Source organism: Podarcis melisellensis (genome assembly GCF_964234715.1).
Source record: "Podarcis melisellensis genome assembly, chromosome: 1".
NCBI classification, from domain to species: Eukaryota; Metazoa; Chordata; class Lepidosauria; order Squamata; family Lacertidae; genus Podarcis; species Podarcis melisellensis.
This window is the reverse complement of record NC_138528.1, coordinates 67,996,116-68,021,067: the sequence shown is the minus strand read 5'-3', so window position 1 is coordinate 68,021,067 and position 24,952 is coordinate 67,996,116. Positions and strand designations below refer to the sequence as shown.

General features: G+C 39.7%; 1 protein-coding gene across 2 annotated transcripts in view; it reads left to right on the top strand.

Annotated features, from left to right (window-relative positions):
• The window catches only part of SWAP70 (switching B cell complex subunit SWAP70), a 32,962-nt gene extending 11,285 nt beyond the window's left edge, over positions 1 to 21,677 (top strand). The window contains exons 4-13 of one of the 2 annotated variants that reach the window (XM_081918495.1): positions 72 to 299; positions 4,336 to 4,482; positions 6,081 to 6,189; positions 9,359 to 9,540; positions 12,996 to 13,103; positions 15,069 to 15,235; positions 15,797 to 15,995; positions 16,114 to 16,210; positions 18,683 to 18,798; positions 21,045 to 21,677. In XM_081918495.1, the coding sequence (XP_081774621.1) occupies positions 72 to 299; positions 4,336 to 4,482; positions 6,081 to 6,189; positions 9,359 to 9,540; positions 12,996 to 13,103; positions 15,069 to 15,235; positions 15,797 to 15,995; positions 16,114 to 16,210; positions 18,683 to 18,795 (1,350 nt within the window). In that variant the 3' untranslated portion in view covers positions 18,796 to 18,798; positions 21,045 to 21,677. Of the gene's footprint in view, positions 1 to 71; positions 300 to 4,335; positions 4,483 to 6,080; positions 6,190 to 9,358; positions 9,541 to 12,995; positions 13,104 to 15,068; positions 15,236 to 15,796; positions 15,996 to 16,113; positions 16,211 to 18,682 lie in introns of both variants that reach the window. The other variant, XM_081918494.1, reaches the window with a different exon arrangement.
• The last annotated feature ends 3,275 nt before the right edge of the window (positions 21,678 to 24,952 follow it).

Genomic DNA, 24,952 nt, shown 5'->3' with positions numbered 1-24,952 from the left:
AAGAGTCACTGATCTTTTTTGTTTTTGCATGGATGGTTTGTTCAGAATCTATATTGTCTTTTTTTGTACAGATTGAATACTTGCTTAAGAAGCTGACAGAGGTCATGGGATTAGGCTGGCATCAAGAACAGTTTGAACATTACAAGATCAGCCTCGATACCAGCTGGGAAGGTCTTTCGGCTTGGGAATTGATTGAACTGATTGGAAGTGGTCGATTTAGCAAAGGGATGGATAGGCAAACAGTATCTATGGCAATTAATGAAGTCTTCAACGAACTTATATTAGATGTATTGAAACAGGTGAGATCTTCATGCAAGTGCTGACCATGTTGGTATACATAATTTATACAGATAAATATGTGAATTTTTGACTAAATCACAAAATGTTGCACCAAGGTTGTCAAATTTTACATTATGATAAGACAGATTCTGCAATCTGTATAAAAATAATTTAGATGTTTCTATTTTGCATGATCCATATAGTTAAAGCTATGGTTTTCCCACTACTATAGTAATGTATGGAAGTGAGAGCTGGACCATTATGGTGCTGAAGGAGACTCTTGAGAGTCCCATGGACTGCAAGAAGATCAAACCTATCCATTCTTAAGGAAATCAGTCCTGTGTGCTCACTGGAAAGACAGATCCTGAAGCTGAGGCTCCAATACTTTGGCCACCTCATGAGAAGAGAAGACTCCCTAGAAAAGACCCTGATGTTGGGAAAGATGGAGGGCACAAGAAGGAGGGGACGACAGAGGATGAGATGGTTGGACAGTGTTCTCGAAGCTACTAAAATGAGTTTGAGCAAACTGTGGGAGACAGTGGAAGACAGGAGTGCCTGGCGTGCTCTGGTCCATGGGGTCACGAAGAGTCGGACACGACTAAATGACTAAACAACAACAACAATTTTGCATAACTTTATTCTGCTTCTGCTGGTCATCAAAGGGACTAAATCAGTGAAAATCCTCCACTATCTCTCTTACAGCTTCTGATAATTAATCAGAATGTCAAATAACATTTTTGTGGCTTTGAGATATAGAAGCTTACTACTACTACTACTTTTTGTTTTAATGGAAGTTAAGATTCTCAGTATCTTGGATTATCTGCCAAGTATTAATTTCTGTTTTCCTTTGGTGTAATCAGAGAATGCACCACGGTATTTCTCATACCCATGCATTGTAACACAGTGTTTCTAAACAGAGCTTGAGAATAAGAATACAACTCATTTAGGTGCTTACATTATCCCTTATATCACAGTCCAGTGATTTGGGTGATGGGAGACTTGCTAATATTAACATGCGTGATTACCATATTTTCATCTTTGTGTAATATATTCAACATGAATTTCTTCAGGCTTGTCGTCTTGAACATGAATTCTAAAGAAAAGTGCAGTACTTTTTAAAGCCTTCTGCTGCTTAGTTGTGGTGCCTCAAGTTTGAATATGACTTGAAACATGCAGCCATGTGGGGAGATAAAGAGGAACCAAGAACCTTCTCAGAGGTGCAGGTGCAGGAGAGTGGGGGTGGGGGGAGCTGGCTTGAACAAAACACCACTAGGGTGTTAAGTTTAGTGAAAGCAAGTGTGTGAGTCAAGTGTTTTTAAGATTTACAAGAACCTAGGTTCAGATGTCCATGGTTGAATAAATTCAGGGTTAAATAATTAAAAAGCAAGCAGTAGATTCTAAGAATGGTTGTTATTAATATTGTTTAATTGTACCTCATAATAGCTACTGTGATGTCATTGGCACAAGTCAAACAGCCAACTTTTCCTCTTGTTTTGAGCAAAAAGGATTTGGGCCTTCCATGTGAATGTACCTATTTAAGTCTTTATGCCAGCATGGACAACTTCGCCCTAGGGTTGTTGGATTCAGCTGCATTTCCCTTATTTAAAAAAGTCAAAGGGACCAGATAACAACATTGGACTGCACTGTTGGGTTGTCATTCTCCCTCTCCTCCCCCCCCCCTCTTTCTATGCAACCCATCTTCCCCATCAGTATAATTGTACAGCAACCCTGGGCTACTTTGAAAGGCTGTTTGGTTGATATGCTACTGCCCTGTCACAGCTACATTAAAATCCTGGATTTTCTCTGTTGTTTTCTCTGGGAAACAATTTCTGCTAAGGTAGACCAGGGTGGGGTGGAGCAAGTTTAAAAACAAACCAGGAAGTCCATTCAAAATATGCTAAGCAGTCATTCTTTCATCACCTGAATCTACAGGGGGGAAAACTAGAGTAGCACATGTTCCAAGCAAGATCTCCCCACAAACTTCTTCAAAATAAACCAGGAAGTCCTTTCTCTTGGGTTTATATGATTCTAGATTCCCCTCTAGCACTTGCCAATCATAGATATGACTCGCTGCCCTTACATAATATATCTTGTCAATGTAGTCTATAAAGTCAGCAGATTATATGATTGCACAAATAATGGAATTGCTCTGTTCTTTAAACTTGCATTTCTCTCTCTTTCTGTATGCTACCATTTTGAATAGCTTTACCCAAAGTGGATAAATCCAACAGGTAGGTGTCCCTGCTTTCTAAATGTACAGTAGAGCTATTTTGACAACTGTATTCATAGTTAGGGCCCAAATGTGGTAAGGGCAAAATAAATATAAATAAATAAAATGAACGTCCTGTAAGTAAAGGAGGAGAAAATATATTCTTCTCTGCTGAGCCTTTGTCCCAGTTGTAAGCTTGGAAATGAGATGTGGAGCAGTTAAGTAAGTACGTTTGGATTGCTAATGAAGTCTTGTGGGCCTCAACCACATGCACTTTTATATACTTACTGAGTGCATTCACATACATGCATGTTGAACTGAGCCCATGCTAGATTGTGCACATCTGTGGGAGACAGTATGGTTTGTGTGAAGTGTGATGTTTGCATGGTGCAAGGTGAAATTCTGTGGTGGCTCAGATGTGGCGTCAAACCATACAAACTTAAGAAGGGCCCTCTTAAATTTGGCCAAAGGCTCATCTTAATCCAGCTTCCTGTTCTCATAAGATGCCCAAGGGAAGCCCACAAGCAGAACCTGAATGCAAGGGGGCTCACCTATCTTGCAGCAACTTGTATTTAGAGGCATACAGCCTCTGACAGTAGAGTTAGAATATAGCCATTACTTAAAATGCCATCGCAGTATTAGGCCCATTTTTATTGTTTTAAATACCATATTATGTGACTGATGCATTGTGTTCTTGATTGATTGATTGATTGATTGATTGAGACCATTTATGTAGAAAAGCAGTCTGTAAATATTGCAAATTAAATAAACAAATTTTGGCTAGTAGCCACTGATGGCTTTGTCCTTTGTGGTTTGCCATTTCCTGAAGAAGCAGTAGGAGTCTTGGGTGCTCACACTTCGTCTGAACAAACAAACCATGGTTTGCACTTGCAATACAGATTATGATCAGACAGAACAGTTTGGTCTTGGTTTGCAGGTCATGCACAAACCATAGATTACTCTTTCACATCTATAGCTTATTTCAAAGTAGTTTTGGAAGCCAGGAAATATTCCACTTTTGCAGTTCTTGATTTCCACATTACCTATATCAATACCCTCTTCAAAAAACATCTGAATTAATTATTTGGCATGGAGTTGCTGAAAAAATATGGAGGGTATTATTGTACAGATTGTATAAGTTTCCTGCTAGTGTGTTGTGTGAGATAATGTAATGTTTTCTAACTACCGTATTTTTCTGTGTAAGATGCCCCCATGTATAAGATGACTTCTATTTTTTTGAATTAATAAATCAATATTTTAAACCGCGCCAACACCTGCCATCGGCCAAAGTTGTAGAGCTTTTTGGGGGGAGATTGCCTGGATCATGGTGGCAATACTGTTGACATTTGCTCTATAAATTGTAAATGGTATGTGTATATTATAGCTGAAGGAAACGTAGCTGTACATATGTATAGTCTTTTCAGAGACTGATGTAGTGAAGTAATGACCTGGATGGATCATTGAATGGAAGCTTATATGAAAACTGTACACACTTCCAGTTTTTTAAATCAATTTGATTCCTATTGGTTTTGGTACTAAGCAATGTTCCTTCAGTTATGCAGGGTGGTTGCTATTGTTCTTGGCAATTTTTAAGTTTCAGTAGGCATAGTTGAAATATTTCCTTCCTAACCAAGACAGGTTTAAAACTGAAATTCGTTTGTTGCTTTTTCATAAAATGGGTTCATAAATTTATCTTTGAACTAATAGGGGAAAAATATTTTAAAGGACGAAATCCATGTCTGTTGAAATAAAAAAATGTATTAATTACATTTGGATTTCACTTCAGAACTATTAAGTCGGAAATTCTAATGCTAAAATAATTTAAATGAGCCATTTCTATTTTACAGGGATATATGTGGAAGAAGGGCCACAAAAGGAAAAACTGGACAGAACGTTGGTTTGTTTTAAAACCCAGTATTATATCGTACTATGTTAGTGAAGACCTAAAAGACAAAAGAGGAGAGATTATACTGGATGGCAACTGTACTGTAGAGGTAAAAAAAAATGCATGCCATGTAAAAGTACACACTGGAATGCCTGCCCCCCTCCCCCCACAGAGGATAGAAGGCAATATAATTTCAACTTTTCAACTTTTCAACTTTTCTATGCAGGCAATTGAGAATACATCTTTCCGCAATGGCTAATTGCTGTCTGCTTTTAACTTCTTTCACATGGTTTTTACTGTATGGTTTTATGCATTTTTTGTATGTAAACTCATTTGATACTCTTTTATGAAATTGCGGTATATATTTTTTAAATAAATAAATAAATAAATTAGCTTTTTCTTTTAATAATTATCAGTATAGTGGAATATTTAACAGAATAGTCACCATCTGTATGGTTACATCCCAGTATAGAGAAACACATAAAGAGGACACAGATCTCTTGCTGGAGTGGGCCTGCTCTATTAATTGCAATGGGGGCAGGTAGACTTTTATGTGTATTGCAGATCTTCACTGCTTGGAACTATGCTGTTTGTGTGAGGAAATGTTGGGTTAGGGTGATAGGCTTTAGGAACGAGTGCGTATGAAACCAGCAAGAACTAATGATAGTAACGTGCTCAGCCGTTTAGCATAAGTGTAAAATGCATTAATAGCTATGAATATTAATCACGAAATAGTTGTAAACCCATTGCTGGGCAAAGAAGCTTCCTGTAGTCCTACTGACATAGGAAAGAGAATATCAGGAGCAGGTGCCCCTGTTACGTTGCTCCAGTTTCGTTATTGCCATTAGCAAAGTTAATCACTTTGGTTGTAGCGAATCATAGGTGTTATCTATGAGATGAGCAAGTAGTGTTTGTTGTGCTAGCACATGTCCCTGCGAAGGCCTCTTTGGGGGTTGGATGCGTCTTACCAAGGGCACCCAATGCATGCAGTCTTTCTTTTGGTCCCCTGCCATACACTTAGCTCAGTGACTGTGGGGCTATTGCAGTCTCCATGGCAGACTTCAGTATGTCAGGGTTGGGCTGCCCAGAACAGAAAAAATAACTGTTTTTGTAGAAATATTCTGCTTAGTGGTCATGCTTGCGCTTGTGCCCAGCCTTGGTCACTGAAAAGTTATAGCTATAGTGTGAAGATGCTCAAAGGTACAGGGCAATAGCCTACTATTCTCAAACTTTGTCAATAGATTACCATGTTATTATTCCATGTTCCATTACAGAAAACAGGAGAAAAAAATTTCCCTAAATTTTTACTAGCACACTGTTTTTAGACAAATGTTATTTATTTATTTATGAAGACGTTTATTTATGAAGAGCCTGGCGTGCTCTGGTCCATGTGGTCATGAAGAGTCGGACACAACTAAACGACCAAACAACAACAATGTTATTTATTAATGCTTATTTATACACAAGCAGGGAATGGTGTCCATATATTTTATTATTATGAATATATATATATATATATATATATATATATATATATATATATATATATATATATATATCTGGTTCTTGGGTGTGCATTTTTCTCTGTTTGATTCTTCTGAGCTTTTACTAGAAGATACATATTTGCAAACTTTTGTGTATGCAATGATATATTGTGTTGTTACTGTATTGTTATTTAAAAGGAAATTATTATTTTTCTATAATTAGGCTTTGCCTGACAAAGATGGAAAGAAATGTCTCTTTCTTATAAAAAGCTTAGAGAAATGTTTTGAGATTAGTGCCTCTGATAAGAAGAAGAGGCAGGAGTGGATTCAAGGTGAGAATGACGTTTCTATGTTATTACACACACCTTTGGGAGTTTAAGACTAGCTGGGGAAAGCTGTGAAATATTTAATATGTTTGGACTGTGTAATGAATTTAGGTATGTGAGTATACATGGAAAAAATAATACTTTTAAAAAATCAGGAACAGCAGAAATAATCTAATTTTTTTTTGCCAGGTCTGCATGTACACTATATAGCAATCTAGTTTTGTTAAATGTTTTTAATGTGTTATTTTATTTTATTTATATACTGCCCTCCATCACAAGATCTCAGGGTGGTTCAAAGAATAAAATAACAAGATAAAAATACAAATGAATAATTAAAACAAAAACAACAATAACCCACCTCCCCACAGACATATTCAAAAGGCTGTTAAAGTATAACTGTAAGGAAATTTTGAAATAAACGTAAGTAAATACAGAAAAAATTGGATATCTAGAAGAATGGAGAAAAGGAAAGGAACCATAGGAGGAGAGGAGGTAGAAGTCAACTTAATTTGTATGTTTTAAAATTTGTAACTTTATTTGTTGTAAAATTTAAAATGATAAATAAAATATTAAAGGGAAAAAAGAAAAAGAATGGCTGAAGGAATATTAATCAGCCAAAGGCCTGGTTGAAGAGGAATGTTTTCCTGGCACCTAAAAATATATAATGAAATATATAATTATATTGGCATTATAAGATGAAAATGAGTGGCATTATCATTTAGACTGGCAAACTAGGAGCATCCCTTACTTCTTCACTTTGGATTAGAACCAGAGAATGCACCAATCCATTATTAACCCATGATGTGTTTCACATGCCAAGCATGAACCCTCACATGCTGCCGGTCTTCTTACAGACATGATAACTTAACAGATTTTTTTTCCAGTGTCAGTCTGGAAACTTGTATGGGTCTTTGATTATCTTGTTTCAGAAATAATACTGAATTGTGAACTCAGTAAGATTAGCAGCTATAAATACTTCCGCTCTCCTGATAAGAACAGCTATTATCAATAAGTTCAACACCGTTGCAATAAAAAAATGAGTCATCACTACACATTACAGAATTTCATTTATTCAGTATGAAGCTGGGTTGGGCTTTTTTTGCAGAAGTCACTGTAAATGGTACCTTTTAAATCTCTGTCATTTAGCAAGAACTTACTTTAATATCATAGATACTAAAAAGTACCATGTACTAATAATTGCAGCGATCTGAATAGTGAACAATGTCTCAGTTCTGAAAATGGTACTTTTGTAATTTCCCCTTGTCTACACACTCTGCGTCTCTCACTAACCGCCCCCACCCAAAAGAAGCAACAAAGTACAGAAATAAACTAGCATTTGACTTTTGTGGTATTGAAGCTGTCACAGCTATAATTATATCAGTTGATAACTAGGCTGCTTGCTTAGCAGCCGAATGTGCTGGTCTTTCAGTAGTACAGAAAATACAGGCTATGATTTTAGAGTCCCAATTTAGAAAATTATGGGCTTTAGGCACTAAAATGGAGAATGAAGTCAAGCAGTATTGGAGGACCACTATAGCTGTGTCTATATTTAATGTTAGTTTATAAGAAAACAAGCCTTAAAGTAACGAGCTGCAAACCTCCCAGACCTGTTTCTTAGGATGTGTCTGTATAGTGAGAGTTGGAAAGGGTGGGTGCATGGCAGGTTTGGGCTTGAGAGACCTGTGTTCAAGCCTTAAGCCCAGCCAGAGATCAACTTGACTTATAATGGAGTACTCATTGCTAAATATAAGTTTATCTGTTATGCAAAGTCTTACACCCATGTGGTGCTCCTGAATTACGGTACAACTTTTTAATGATACGAAACAAGAAGCCATATATGACAAAAGCATTAGCTCACCCCTGTTTTTGTTAACTGGTACTGTACTATAACTTCCTTAGTCCTCCTATACATATGTCTAACATAACCTAGAAACTGTGAGTGCAACTGCAGAAGAATCTTCCTTCTCCTAAGCCTGACCACTAGTCTCATCTTTCTACCCCAGAATTATGTTCTCTGACAGGTTGACTCTGCTGCATTTCAGACTTCCTATCCTATTCCTTTGCAAGGACTTCCACTTGCACAAGAGGGTTTTCCTCCTCATGAACCCAATGGCTTTGGTGGAGTTAGGAGAATCCCCAGAACGGGGCGGGGGGGGGGAGAGAGAAGTGAGGCCATTCCATCTGAGAAGTTGAATTGCTTTCCCTGATGGAATGATAAACTTAGCAGGACATTAAATTCCTCCAGTTAACTTGAGCGTAAGTCCCACTGCATTTCATGAGAGTTTCGTGGAATTAAAGATAGCTAGGTTCCATTAGGCTGCAATCCTGGGGCCTGTGAAGTATCCCCCCCCCCCCGGCTCTTCCTTGCCTTACTACGGTGGTACCTCGGGTTACATACACTTCATGTTACATACCCTTCAGGTTACAGACTCCGCTAACCCAGAAATAGTACCTCGGGTTAAGAACTTTGCTTCAGGGTGAGAACAGAAATTGTGCAGTAGCGGCGCGGCAGCAGCAGGAAGCCCCATTAGCTAAAGTGGTGCTTCAGGTTAAGAATAGTTTCAGGTTAAGAATAGTTTCAGGTTAAGAATGGACCTCCGGAACAAATTAAGTAGGTAACCAGAGGTACCACTTTATTTGTTTTGTGTTCTGTAACGATTGAGCCTTTACCGCCACATCTCAGTGGCATCACCACAATCTGACTACCTACACAGTGGTTGGGTTTGGTGACAAAATATACTTCAGGCTCCCACACCACTCTGTGGAGAACAGGAATTAATATAAATACTGATATTCTTGGTTTGGTGACCACAGTGTAGGGCAGAGCTTTCCAAACTTTTCATGTTGGTGACACACTTTTAAGACATGCATCATTCCGCGACACAGTAATTCAGTTTTACTAGCAAACCGGAGGTTAAACTAACCCCTTTCCAGCCTCAGGGGGAGTGCGGGGAGTCGTCACATGACACAACTAGACACAGCAGCTGACACACTAATGTGTTGCGATACACAGTTTGGAAAGCTCTGGTGTAGGTAGTTAAAGCAGCATTAAATGTCTAGATGGCATCAAACCTAACAGCTGCAGGAAAGGAATTTGTATACTTAGAAACAATATTCTTGTTGATAAATGGATCATGTGCATTACCTCCTTTTTCTTTTCAAACAATTAAAACAGCTATTCAGACAACTGTAAATCTATTGAGATTAAGTAGCCCTCCACCTCACAAGGAGGCACGACAGAAACGTAAAGAGCTACGCCAGAAATTGCAGGCTGAACAAGAAGAACTGGAAAGGCAGATGAAAGAGCTCCAAGTGGCAAATGAGAATAAGCAGAAGGAACTGGAGACTGTTCGAAAGGTGGGTGCAGGCTGTGGGTCACGTTCTGTGTGTCTTCCCAGAATGCACTGTTAAATATTGTTACAAATTGTGCTTCTTAGCAGAATGTATGTTCCCTGATTGCAGATATTAAAACAATGTAATACAATCTCCTGGCACTATGCCCCCCCAAAAAAACACTGTCTCAAATAATCAAGCTCTGTGAATTGGCCTGTTCCCAAATCAAACATTCAGTTCATTCAGGGAAGAAAGGGTGGTGGTGAAAATGATGCTTCTTCAGATTTCTGTTCCTGTATTACCCCAGGAAACTGAAGATCTCAAACAATTCTTCTTTATTAGATGTTCTTTCTCTCTCTCCAATAAGCTCTCCAAGTTTTTCTCCACCATGCAAAGCGACGGAGCTTGTGTGTCTTGAGCAACAACCGCTCTCATTTTAAAACTCACGCAAAACAGAAATGTTAAATAATAAAGCCCCCAAGGTATTTTATTGAGATGGGTCTGATGTAAAAGCGTTGGAATATTATTCCAGTAATCTGAACATGGTTTACTTTACAGATAGGTAGCTGTGTTGGTCTGCCATAGTCAAAACAAAAAAAATTCCTTCCAGTAGCACCTTAAAGACCAACTAAGTTAGTTCTTGGTATGAGCTTTCGTGTGCATGCACACTTCTTCAGATACCCATCTGAAGTTTTGACTATGGTTTACTTTGATTGTCTTCCAGTCAAGGGGAGGTAGGTTCCTGGATGGTGACAGGCACACAGTTCAACCTGAAGGGAATTTACAGATCTGTGAGAAGATAAAAGCTTCAGGTCCTTGGCATTTCCTTCCTGCTTTATTTACATATGCATGGGCGTATTGCGCACAAAATACAATAGAACTGTGCTTCAGATTAATGAAAGGATGCTCGGGCCTCACTAGCTAACTAGATCACAGTGATGTCAGAATGCTTATGGTATTCCCACAGCTGAAATGTGATATATGCATAGAGCCGTATCCAGCGTTCTCTGTCCACTAGCACAGCCCTTCTGCTGGCGGAGTTTAAAGGTTGTGCTACAAAGGAATCCAATGCAACAGTTGTGTTAGTGGACACTTGTTGTATAACATCTGATTTGTGTGTGTGCAATGTACTTGTGTTTTCCCTTGTACAACAGCTGATTCTTGTTGTGCAATCTGTTGCACAATAATGTTTGGTTATTCGGTTGTGTGTTTCCTTGCACCGCAACATTTCACCACTGTGTACTACTAAGTGACTTTAACTTTGTGCTACATAAGATAAAAACCCATAGTCCAAGACTGCTTGATTATTAGTATAGTCCAAGGGTAGAGAACGTGCAGCCCTCTAGATGTTGTTGGGGTACTTCATTCCTGGCCAGTAGCCATACTGCCTAGAGCTGAGGGCAACTGCAGTCCAGAAACATCTGTAGGGCCACAGGTTTCCTAACCCAGTGTAGTTTGAAAACAGGACATTTTGCTGGACAAATGCACAACAGAAAAACTTTCATAATAGTGTCCTTCACTCCATCAGGACAGAATGTAGAGGTTCAGGAGTTTCCCCTTCAAATGTTAAACCAGCCTCTGATGGAAGAAGGGAGGATTTCCAGTGGCCGAAAAGAAAACTGGAACGTACTACCGGGTAGTAGCAGGGGTGCCAACTTGAATAAAATATTGTGGGGGCCCAGGTAAGCCCCACCCTGCATAATCAATCACATGATACAGTACACACACACCATTTGAATGGGAATGCCCATCAACTTTGTGGGGGCCCGGCTCCTCAAATATTTTGGGAGTTGGCTCCTATGACTAGTAGTTAGTATACAAGCAGTAGTGAAAGTGGAAGTGTGCAGCAATGGACAGATGCAAAGGACTAGGAGAAATGTTGTCTTGCATTTTGTTTCATTGGCAGGTTGCTGAGGGTACAGACATTTTGGAAATTTGCATGCTGGGTTTTAAACACCTGTGATAGATGTGAAGTCTTGGGGATTCATAAGTGGGAGAGTTTAAATGAGTAGCATATTAAGCACCTAATTCAGACCCACAGCTGAATTGCTGACACAGGGCATATTTCAATCGTACCAGTGAAGGATTGAAGATCTGAACTTGTCTTACTTCACCCAGTGCAGCCACCACTTCAGAGATGCTGGTCACAGGCCATGCAGCTTATCCAAACCCCACAGCAACATCTCTCCCCACCCCACACCCTTCCCCAATCACATAGACTGAGAGTTATGAGATCAGGAGGGGTGCCATAGTGAACAGGGAACTGTGTTTTGATATTACAGTGGAACCTTGGTTCTTAAACTTAATCCGTTCTGGGAGTCTGTGCGACCCCTGAAACTATTTGAAAACCAAGGCATGGCTTCCAATTGGTTGCAGGAGCTTCCTGCACTCAAGTGGAAGCCGCGGAAGCTGCGTCAGATATTCGGCTTTCGAAAGATGTTCCCAAACTGGAACACTTACTTCCGGGTTTGCTGTGGTCAGGAGTCAATTTGCTCGGGAGCCAAGCCATTTGGGAACCAAGGTAGTACATTATTTTCAGGTGGCACTAAAAGGACAAAGCAGTTACCATTCATAAATCTTGGGTCCAGCCCCCAGTCTTCTTCCTTTGTTGTGTAAAGTAAAGTAGCACTGCATACTTTCTCAACTTGACACAGCAAAATTTGGCTAAAAAGGGGGCTGGGAGTATGTGTAGGAGAGACATGCAGGGATCCAAAGCACACGGGCTCTTCAGTCCTCCAAAGAATAGCTCCAGAAAGGTGGTTGCTAATGTTGGAAGGAAGGAAGGGAGGAAAAAAATCAGACACTCCCCCATCTATGCACAGAAGCATTTTAGCATAGGCTTCTCTGGGCTCCAGCCTTTGCCAGAAAAACAGAGAACCAAAGTAATACCGGCCTATGCCTTCCGCATGAGTGTGTGCATGAATCTTTGGTAATGCCTAGTCTCTCCCATGTTTTTGTGGGGCTCAGAGTATGCTTATCTGCTTATCTGCAGAGTGGCTTATCTGCTTTTGATAGGACCATCATTTGGGCATGCGCCACTATTTACTTGCTTAGGTGTGGTAACCTAATCTTATATCCTGTTTAACAGGTAGTGATGGTGTAACTTTCTCCTGTGTGCTGCTGTTTGTCTGTGTGCTGTTCTCTGGTTGATGTGAGTTACTTGGTTAGGAATGTTTTAAATGTAGCCTCAGTAAAGTCTGCTAAACTATCTCACCATTTCAGACCTTTCAATCCTTACAGCTTCATGATTCCAGGGCCTGAGACTTATCTCAGCTTAATTGAGGATAGTTGTTTTGATTTTTAACCTATATCCCACCCTTCAAAAATATTTTGTTTCCAGATTGATTTACAAACCGTTAAGATGAAAATACAATTTTAAAAACCAAAAGCCACAGCAATAAAGTAAGAAATAGTCAATCTGTATCTGTGCATATAGATAAATTAGTGGTAGCTATCTAGTTCTTTCTTCTCTGGCACAGCAACTCGAAGAAGCTGCAGCTCGAGCTTCAGAAGAGGAGACCAAACGTCTGCAGACTCAAATGGAATTGCAAGATCGATTCAGTCTTGAGCTGGAGAGAGAGAAAATGGTAAGTTCAAGGAGAGTAAGGCTACATTCAGACAGCGCTTCATTCTATCTTCCCAACATTTTCTTTACTTTGAATTTCTATGTTTTATGTGTTCTTCCACACAATGTAAAAGGGACTTCTGGAAATCTGGTGAAAGTTTAATGCTCAATTCCATGTTAATTTTTTTAGTAAATTTTTTTTTTGCTTGCAACTATATTAACTTGGAAAACCATGGGAGTTTTACGCTGTGATATTCCCATAGTTTTCATGATCATGCCACCACTGCACACGTAATGAGATTTGGGGCATGCAGTTCAAAAGTTTAGCACAACATGGTGATATTTTGATTTAAAAGCCACAGTTCCATAATGCAACAGGTCCTGCAGCGGTAAAAGCAACATTAGAAATTGGGACAGAAGCACTAGCATCATAACTTGTGGAACTAACATAATCAAAAAGCATCTGAATGCATCCCAGGTGACAAAGTCAGTAAAATAAAACAATAAAAAGAGCAAAGCAACCAGTAAGTGAGACAACCAAATCAAAATTCATATGTTGTTGATTCAGGATTCTGCTGAGTGATGTATAGTTCTGAACTTGACCAGCTAACTGGGACAGAGGAATTAGGGCATATCAAGGAGTGGTATCATTGTGTGTCTTTTCCTCAAGATCTGTCTGTTTAGATTGTAAACTTGTGGGCAGTTGAGTCAGTGTCAATCTTGTGTCATACTGTACAGTGCCTTGTTTCTTTGGGCACAAGAAATAAACATTAGCTTGTGCAGAATGGAAGGAACAGTAAGGGGGAAATGACGAGATAGAGCTGGGTCAGAGAGACTGAATGCTTTGAAAGCAAAGAAGCTTGAAATGGGCAGGCAAACTGTGCAATGGTAAGGCATTGTTTCTCAAACTTGGGTCTCCAGCTGTTGTTGGATGACAATTCCCATCATCCCTAGCTAGCAGGACCAGGGGTGGGAGTTGTAGTCCAACAACAGCTGGAGACCCAAGTTTGAGAAACACTGCCGTAAGGAGACAGATGGCGTCATAGTGACAGGAGAAAGGTGTATGGCATCTTTGAATCTGATGAAGGATAATGTAGCAGGAACTAAGGCAGTAGCAGCTGGTGAGGTGTGGTGGCACCCACCAGTTACCTGAGCTGCTGCAGCATACTGGGTGGCATGAGAAGGCAAACACACTGTTGAAGCCAATCTGGTACTCCTACTGGTCTACCACAAAGACCTCACTGCTCCCTCGCCCCTCTCCATCCCGGTATGTAGCAGTCACATGGACAAACAAGGGACCAAGTCAGTACCTTTTCAGTGTAATGATGAAGGGGTTAACTAGGTCTTACCAGTTAATCATCTGAGTTTTAAAGTTTACATAACATTTCATATTTCAGAAGCCTGCTGTTTCATTTAAAATGTAAGAAACAAAGGTATGCTGATCATTGCTGGAAGTAAAGGCAATTTTTAATATTTTGTATTCCATCCCTCTAGTATAGTAATGAATTTAGAACCAAAATAACTCGAAGAAGGGGCAAGTTCTAGCCATGTAATTTGTGAGTCTAAAAATGATCTATCTTAATAAATAGATTAAAGCTTGACGATCCAAATTAATAATAGGTACATAGAAACAAGGCCGGGATTGCAGCAATGTATGGAAAAGAAAGGGCCAGGAGGTTTATTTGCTGATGAAAAGGAAAAATCACAGCTGCAAACTTATGAGGGTTTGGGGGATGGGAAACCTGGTGGGCAGATGGAAGGATTCCTTCCTTCCTTCCTTCCTTCCTTCCTTCCTTCCTTCCTTCCTTCCTTCCTTCCTTCCTTCCTTCCTTTCTTTCTTTCTTTCTTTCTTTCTCTCTCTCTCTCTCTCTCTCTCTCTCTCTCTCTCTCTCTCACACACACACACACACACACACACACATAAAAGGAGGAATGCTGTTATTGGTTGTGAAGTATGAGGAAGCATCCTTCTCTTCCATATCACCAGGTGAGACAGAAAATGGAAGAACAGGTAGCCCAGAAGTCATCTGAGCTAGAACAGTACTTGCAGAGAGTCCGGGAACTCGAGGAAATGTATAAGCAGCTACAGGAGGCCTTGGAGGATGAAAAACAGGCACGCCAGGATGAGGAGACTGTCAGGAGACTTCAGGCCAGGTCAGTATATATTTTTATAGCAATAGGAATAAAATCTTAGGCTACTCAGTACTTCATACTGAGCGAGAGGGTTGCCATTCATGTATCTAATAGAGTGGAATGCTTGAAGAGAGATAGATTTGGGAAGTGACAAAGCAATCTGAATATCTCTGCAGTCAGGCAGAATTCTCTTGTCCCTGAATCATTGTATTTTCTGCCTCTGGCATTCAGTAGCATTGGTGGCTGCGAACTAAGTCTCTCAGCCCACAGTTGTCTGTCAGTCAAGAGACAGGTTTAGTGAAATCTGATGGGTGAAGTCTGTAAACTGAGCTATAGGCTGAAGTGGGTGATGAAAACATCCTATGGGCATCGGCTAATCTTATATGGGAGATTATACTCCAGGCATGGTTGTCAAGTAGGGTGGGAACATGAAAGCAAAAACCCCTCCCACTGACCTGTTCTACACAACTCTTTATTAGTTCTGGAGAATAACTGTGTCTATTTTTTATTGTTAATCAAGTTGATAGATAGTGATGTTCCTAATGTATACACACTTTCCCAATCACTATAAACTCTTTCTAGACTACTGGAGGAAGAATCTACAAAGAGACAAGAACTGGAGAAATGGCATTTGGAGCAGCAGCAGACCATTGAGGTGACTGAAGCAGAGAAGCAGGAGTTGGAAAACCAGAGAATGATGAAGGAACATGCTCTTCAAGTTGCCCTGCAACAGTTAGAACAACTGGAACTGGATAGGAAGGAAGCACTGGAACAATACGAGGTGAGCTAGTGCAATATTTTAGGTAGTAAAATGTTTGGGCAGTGGCACTAGCAGAAATCTCCTATCATTTGAGTGTCCGCGTATTGTTAATGCTTAAACCAATCTAATCTTGCTTTAGGAGGTCAAAAAGAAGTTGGAAGTTGCAGCAAACAAGACCAAGAGTTGGAAAGATAAAGTTGCTCACCACGAGGGACTAATTCGATTAATTGAACCAGGTAGGAAAGTACAGTTTTCATTCATGAATCCACACATGAGTGGTGCTATTTTTATCTCCAGTAACCTATTGTGGTTTCCAAGAAGTCTGAACTGTTACTGAGTCAGCCTGGACTGCACTTCCTGTTAGTGAACTGGGAAACGCTGCAGACTGGAAAACATGATTTTTATTTTTATTTTTAAATCTGAATAAAGGGGACTGTGCTGCAAACAAACAATGCCAGCTGAGATTGTAGGTGCCTGCATGGCAAGACTCCTCACAGGCACTCTTTGGTAGGGGTTTCCCCCCTATTTAAATGATATATTGCATTTATTTTATACAGTAGTATTGTAACTTGCACGCATTTAACCTGGGTTATTACAGCTTCATGCATTTGGCGGCCGGCAACCTGATATCACACAACTTAAATGCACGCAAGACAGGGAGCTAAAAGCTGTCAGAAATGCTTCCTGGGCTCTGGGAGCCTCTTGCGTGGGCTCATTGGGCTGTCCAAGATCTCATAAGAGCTTCCCAGAGCCCAGTAAGCAAGGCGGAGTGCTTAAAAGCTCTTTGTGCACTGTGTTTCCCCACTGTGGAAAGCCCTTTTAAACTCTCAGACTCTTAACAGGCTCAGGGAAGGTCTCGTGCAGACTCTGGGAGGCTCCCATGAGATCGCTCAGGAGTCTCCCAGAGCCCAGCAAGAATGGTGGAGAACCTAAAAGCTCTTTGTCTTGCATTGCGGGCCAGGCCCACTCGGTGTGCTGGCTTCAGAAAAGTAGAGATGTTTGTGTGTGTGTGTGGTTCTGGAGTTGTTCTGACTGTATGCAATTTTGGCTTTACACACAATCCCCCAGAACATAATCTCTGCATAAGAAGTGATCCTACTGTAATTATATTTTATAACCCACCTGGGATAGCTTGTCAAGGAAGTGAAATGAAATTAATAAAGAAAATTGCAAGTCCTAGACAGTAGCACAACCCCCTGCTTTTGTTTTGATTATTTCTGTAACATGTTTCACATTCCAGCTGTGTGGAGATCATACTTTAGTTTTGTTCTTATCAGCTACGAGATGCATTCTAGTTCAATTTAAGCTTCAGCAGGGTACTTCTTAGTGTTTTTCCTGAAGCGAGGAAGTTGCTGTTTCAATTTCCTATTTAATCATCCTTGTTGAGTAAAAACATAATGAAGGAAATACGTGATATATCTGCAAGCACTAACCGTTCCTATGAGCTTAATTTATTGGTTCAGCAAGAGTCAGGTTTCTGAGTTAAATTCTAATAAGAAATATGCTGCTGCTTCAGTTGGCATTAGGGTAAGAGCTTCTCTGTTACTCACTGTGATCCCAATACTATTTGAAAAGCTGGTGGATCTTGGAGAATTGGCTCTGACACATCATTACTAAACAAATTTATTTGACAGAATTTCCGCAAAATAGAATTAAACTGATTTCCAAGAAAATGTGTGTGAGATACAATCCTATCTACGCTTCCATAATAATTTATTTATAAAATCCATATCTTGCTTGTTCTGCAAAGCAAAAGTTCAGTACAATTTACAATAACACAAACCCATTAATTCTTAAATATTTCCCCCATGTTAAGCCCAGAACAGTACTTGACTGATATTGGGCAATTGTTCCCTGTTTTTCTGGGGTTATTTGCTGTCCATGTCTAATATTAACCATTTGTAAATACATACATACGTACTATGAGTAGACATCTCATAAATGAAGCCCAGGTTGGAGAGAAGGCTGATAATTCCTGACTTCAGGTGGCCCATTGGCACAAACTACAGTTTGTGTACTGAGAAACTGAGCTCCAGGTAGCACAGCATGAAAAAAGGATGTGACCAGCAATGAGCTACATTACCTAAATTTTTGCTTAGCTACATAGGTGCTGTGTAGTTCGTATATTAGGGCTCTTCGTTGTAGAATGACTACGTCATTATTTTAACATTCTTAACACAACAACTATTCTCTAATCATTTTAGCATGGTGGCTAGAATATGGTCTATCAGTCTTGGAGGCCTGGGTTCAGACCCCAACCTCATAGGCTTTAGAGCATCAGCCACGATCTTCAGTTCTCAGTTCACCATTTGGAAAATAGGACTGACAAGGAAATTAGGTGCATGGCATTTTGGGGATGAGAAGGGTAATGTTTGCAAAAAAGGTCAAACACTGAAAAGCTGTATTCTGGTTTAATAATAGGCACAGTTCTTCAGAATTATAACTATCAGGTCCGATTTTGAACTTGCTATATAATTTTGAAAAACCTATCACCCTGAAATGAAAATGAAATGAAAATTGTTTGCTAGATCAGAAACCAAAGAGCATACATTGAATGCACATCGAAGTGCAGAGATCTCTGTCCATGTGCATTACTTTTGATGGCATCTATATTATGGCACAACTTATTGCAAGTAACTAAGCAAGGCCGGATCTAGAATGGGTCATACCTATTCAAAGTACTACAAGTAACATATTGTGTCTTATAGGTTCCAAGAATCCTCACTTGATCACAAACTGGGGACCAGCAGCCTTCACTGAAGCTGAACTTGAGCAGAGAGAGAAGAGTTGGAAGGGGAAAAGGGGCACTTCTGAGCAATGAATGGTGGGTGGGTGGGTGTGTAAGAAATCTAAAAGGAATAATTTTATACCAGCTTTGTTTCAAGGTTTTCATGAACAAGCTGCACAGGACTACAAAATATTAAATGACTGGTGCACATTAATGTCTAATGCATTTTCATACTTGTACATACAAGGAACCTTATTATAGCAGAATTGGCTGGTAGTCAAAAGTGTTGGTTTTCTGCACACAAATTGTGCTTGAAATGAATTCTGTAGATCAGTGGTTCTCATACTTTTCCCTCTATGGACTGCTTGAAAATTGCTGAGGATCTTTGTGGCTCACTCAGTTTTATTTTATTTTACTTTTTGCACGTAGTGGCAATTGTAATGAACTGCATTAGATACTGAATGACTTTTAAATTGCATTTAAATTGCTTCTTTTAATTCTTATACATTGTATTGTATTCCCTAGAATTCAAACTGTAATGCAATAGGATATGATATAAGAATTAAAGGAAACAATTAAAAATCAGTATGAATATTGAAAGCAACAGACATGCCAGTGCCTGTTCAACCACATATCCACAGACCACCTGAATGAAGCTTATGGAACACCAGTGATCCATGGACCACAGTTTGGCAACCCCAGATATAGATCAGGAAAGTGTGGGGGTTCTAATTCCCACTTCATTTTTAGAATTTGGCACTGGCTTAGGGGAAGGAGAAGTGAAACAAGGACCAATTGAAATACCTTTTCGGTTAACAAACTCTGAACTGGTTTGAGGCTGTAACATATTATGTAAACTTTTCATGCCTGCTTGCTACAGTCCAGAATCTCCTGGAGAAGCACAGTAGCTTTAGCTGCTAAAACTGTGTTGAAATTCCCCAGAATTCCTTTCTCTGTAGATATTGGGTGCTATCTCAGGAAAACAATTTTGAGGGAGTAGCATCTTAACAAGCCTGAAGTGTGTAAGGAGAAAGTGGGGGAGTAGCAGCACTTTAAGCAGCTCCTGGGCTTTGTTTGGTTTCTCATCTTTTAGCAGTAGCTATCTGCAAATTTTGGACAACTGTTTGCAGTTTTTAGGAATATATATTTTGTCTTTCTTGGGAGAAACCTTTTGACAGAATTCTGGCAATCCTTTTCTATTTCTAGGAAGTCTCCTTAGGAGTTCTTAGCCCAATACTGGTAAGGTCTACACCTGATCATTTCAATTAACATACATTTAAATATTTTTTGTATTATAAATTCTTATATGCAGTAGTCCTGCTACCTGTCTACCTTTGGCAAACTGAGAAATTACAATGCCATAAATATTGATGTGCTGGGGAGATTTCCCCCTCCCCTTGGGTGTGTGCTAAACTTTTCAGATCAAGCATTGTGCTTCAAACACATATCACTTAAGAAAAATCAGTATTGAATCTCCCTCTCCCCCCCCTCTCTCTCACACACACATATAAATATTCACTGTAGACTTGCATTGCTCAAATGTTTGATACCTGAGAATCAGTCTTTCTTTCTGGGTTAAAATTGAAGGCATGTTTTGTTCTTCACTCAGATATATATCTCCATTCAGCTTTCAAAATAATGGACAGTATAATCTGTGCAAATGCAGGATAATAGTGTCAGTCCTAACTGCCAAGTGTTCCACCCTCCCTTTTACCCAGTGAGTAAGGTGTAGGGGTGGCACTGTGCTTTCTTGGGTAGTGCTGATGTTTCTAGGATTCCTCCTCCTCCTGTCCTGTAGGCTTTAAGGAATCTTGGAGTGTTGCTTGGGATGCTGCTGCAGCTCATATATTGCTGAGAAAAGGGAATCAATGTTGCATTGGGTGGCAGATGTTTTTGCCATAGCGGCTTAGTTTTTTAGGACGCATTTTGTCAGTCCTTCTCATGGTGTACAGCTTGGGAATTACTGCTGACATTAGGCCTTTCTTTGACTGAAACAATTTGTGTAACTTACTATGAAAGTCTATGGGTGCAAGCCTCTGCATACCTACCTGGGAGTAAGTCCCACTGAACCTACTGGGTCTTATTTCCTGAATAAACATGCAGAGGATTGCACTGTTTGCTAACCAACTACTTCCTGAATCACAGACACCTGCTCATGTAAATTGTTGACTAACTGTCCTTGCTTACCAAACTTGTACAGTTTTTCTGTACAGCCTGAATATTGGTGCAGCTAATACTTGGTAAATTATTTTGACATAAACGTAAAATTTAATATTTTATACTTAAGTGTTTGAATATATAATAGTATGTATTATTCAATTATTTGTGCCTTCATACCACAGGAACAAAAAGTGATAACCCTGAAGTAGGGTCGGTTCTCTGTAGCTCATGCCAGGCAGGGGGGTGCACAGAGACAGAACTATGCAGCTCTTTCCATTCATTTGACTGGGATATACATGAGTGTTTCATGCAAGTTGTCTTGAAGTTCATGGATTCTATCCAGTAATAATGCTGGCTGAAGTGTGACACCCAGTGATTTTGGACTTTTACCAAGTAAGACAGAAGAGCATCAGCTATATTGGACTATTTGTGTAATTAGCTCCATGGTTATTTTTTTTGTTTTCTTAACTGTTTTTTTTAAATTCAAAAAATCAACAAATGTTATGTGCATGAATATTAATGAAATCCAGTTTCTCAGACTTTTAGTTGCTGTACAATAAGCATTCTTTTTATGCTGATGATGCATTCACATTGAATTACCAATACTAGCGCTAAAATCTGAGAAACAAGTTGGGATTGTATTTATGATGTCCAATTTAATGTGTAGTGTTAAGTTGTATTAGGTAATCTAACCGTTAATAATTTTCCTTACTGCAGTAGTATATTGTAGCAGTTTAAGGAAGCACCAGTAATTCTTGTTTTCATATGTTCTGTTCATTTTTACTAGAGCATCTATTAAAACAAATTAAGTGTAATTTCATTGTTTCTATTCATCTCTTACTAGGTCAGGGGTGGGAAGGGATGAATAGCATTAAATACCAAACTGAATGAAGAACATCTTGCATCTTACAGGCACACTTCACCTGTATGTCTTAGGTAATACTCTTGTAATACATGTCTGAATTGTGTTGATACATGAAGCCACTTCACAGAATGACATAAACCCACATGCATCTTGGTTGTAACACAAAACCCTGTAATAGAGATTTTGATGATCACAGCCTTTAATTCAGCAACACTGGAGCATGTTATGGAGTTTAATTGAGTGCACCTTTGTTAAGATTCTCAGGTGAACAAGATGTGGGCAGTTTTACCCACAGTTAATAGGGGAGGACCTACACTGACCCCATGACCCCTTCTATGTATCTTCATTCCTTCAAGAGATGGAATATTTATCCTTTCTCCTGTGCTTAGCCATCAGCTAATGGAAGAGCATATCCATTGCAACATACAGGTAGAAGCTTCTGGGCAAAGTGTCTGTAGACTAGGCATAGGCAAACTCTGGCCCTCCAGATGTTTGGGACTATAATTCCCATCATCCCTGACCATTGATCCTGTTAGCTAGAGGTGATGGGAGTTGTAGTCCCAAACATCTGGAGGGCCAGAGTTTGCCTATGCCTGAGACTTTGAACAATGGCTGTCAGATGGATTAGCCACTACTAGGATGGGTAAAATTATAGTCTGTGTCCTATATAAGGCAGTGTGTGTTTTGGGGTCCTCACCCACGACTTGCAGGCCACTTGCAGAACTTTCTACTTTACTGGGATACTCCCCTGCTTCTCTCTAGCTCTGTCTTCCCATTTTATCTTCTGTTCCGAGGCTCTTGTTGACCTCAGCTGAATCACCTTCATTGTGTCTTACTCAGAGAAAAGTCATAGCCATTTGGTGGTGCTGAATAAGCATTTTCAGTCCTCATAGAGACCACACCATTTAGTCTCTGGTTCCTTGAGTCTCCTGTATGACTATTCTGTAGATTAGCAAAATAATGGTGCAGGCAAAGTGCTGCTGTTTGCATATGCAGCAGCATTTATGTCAGAATGCAGTCTTCACAACTATTAGAGGTTCAAAGGTAGGCAGCCTCACTTAGTGTCATACTAGCCCAAAGCAGCCCAGTGAATTTCATGATGGAGGAGATTTAGGTCCTGTCCTTCCCAGAATTGTAGAAAAAAAAATATTGATGTATCTGTTGTCTTAAACTGTCCCCTAGTGGTGATATGCTAAATAAGGAATGCATTGCACAAGAATGAATTCATTCAACTGGCATGTAAACAGAAGTCAGTTTTATTGACATGCTTGAAGCCAAATTCAACCCAGATAGAATCAGTAAGTGAAGACCTGCCTACCCAAAATAGCTGACTGGCAAAACCAGACATTCACTATGCCACCCCACCCATTGTAATAAAGATTGCCTTGTAATCCAAGGCACAGAAGATTTGAGTTGAAGGCTAATAACAGCTGATAAGCTTAGAAGTTTTCATCATTGGAATTGCACATTAGTTTTAGTTGAGTAAGAGCTTTTCTTGATAGGCTAGTTTGATTCTAAGGGACACACTCGTGATCTTTGCACCTGCACAAAAGCCATTCAGCATAAGGTTATATTCTGTCTCTGCAACAAAGGTGAGGAGCCTATGATCCTCAAGATGTTACAACTCCCATCATACCTAATCCTTGGCTAAACTGGCTGTGAGTTCCAACAGCACCTGGAGGGCCAAAGACTTCCTATTCTTGCCCTATATGATGGTTTTGCTAACGTGATCTATCATCTATCTATATCTATCTATCATCTATCCATCGATCTATCTAGATATAGATATGTGTGTGTGTGTGTGTGTGTGTGTGTGTGTGTGTGTGTGAGAGAGAGAGAGAGAGAGAGAGAGAGAGAGAGAGAGAGAGAGAGAGATATCATAGGGGCAAGCATTCTAAATGATGAGAATTAAGGCTGCAGCCTTATGCAGAGCTAAGCATACCCAAGTCCAGTGATTTCAATCTGGTCTTACGAATTTCAATGAGTTAAGGGTTATCTTGTGGCATAGGACAGGGCTGCATATCCCATACTGTTTGTAAGCTTCTCCCTGGCCCAACATTGTGAAGTAGCACTGGCATAATATGTATTCAGATGAGCAATATCTATATGGAAAGAAATGTACAAACATTAAAAGCCCCACAGGAAGAACTACTTCATAGAATAGGTTTCAACAGCTTCATCCTAGATTGTTAACATGAAGTGGTCACAACTGAACATCAGTTTATATCACACATGTATGAATTGTGATTTCTTTGAACTGGCCCCACATCTCTGTAATGTTTTGCCATCTGGGATCTGACAGGTACCACCATTATAGACCTTTTGCAAAACCTTATGATGCATCTGTTTTTTTTTATTTACTTTTGAGATGTGCTTGCTGGATTGATGGTTTTAGTTGTATCTTGTTACTGGATTTTTAACATTTTGGGGGCTGATTGGTTTGTTATTTATTTCTGGTTTTATTAAGTTTATGTTGTTGTAGCCTATTATATCTTGCAAGCCAACTTGATTGGTCTTTTGCCCTTAAAGGAGACCTACAATATTTTTAATCATCATAATATTTTGCTAGCTGCAATGTTTAGGGGTGCTTTGACTTGAAACATTGGGCACACTGCTCCCCTTTTGGAAAAGATTAACTCTGGTTAGAGCAGAGCTTTCCAAACTTTCCATGTTGGTGACACACTTTTTAGACATGCATCATTTCACGACGCAGTAATCCAGTTTTCCTAGCAAACCAGAGGTTAAACTAACCCCTTTCCAGCCCCAGCAAGAGCACAGGGATTGTTCATGCAACACACCTACACACTGCAGCCGACACACTAATGTGTTGCAACACACAGTTTGGAAAGCTCTGGGTGAGAGGGTGTCCATTTTTGTTAGTGGTTTGTCATGTCAATAAATTTCAAGTGCGGGGATCTTCTCAAACCTTTTAGAAGAAAAGTGGTTTTCATGAGTGGGGAAGGGCCATGGCTCAGTGAAAGAGCACAAGCTTTGCACAGAAAAGGCCCCAGGTTCAAATTCCTGCCATTTCCTGGTAGTGCTGAGAAAGATCCTGCCTGAAACCTTGGATTGCTGCTGCCACATTGAAGACAAGGCTGAGTTAAATGGGTCCATGATCTGGTTTGGTATAAGGTCTACAAGCAAAAAACATTAGAAAAGTATTTTGTTTTGAAATATGAAATATGAAGCCAGCACCTGAATTGGTGCACTTTCAGGTCCTGTTTT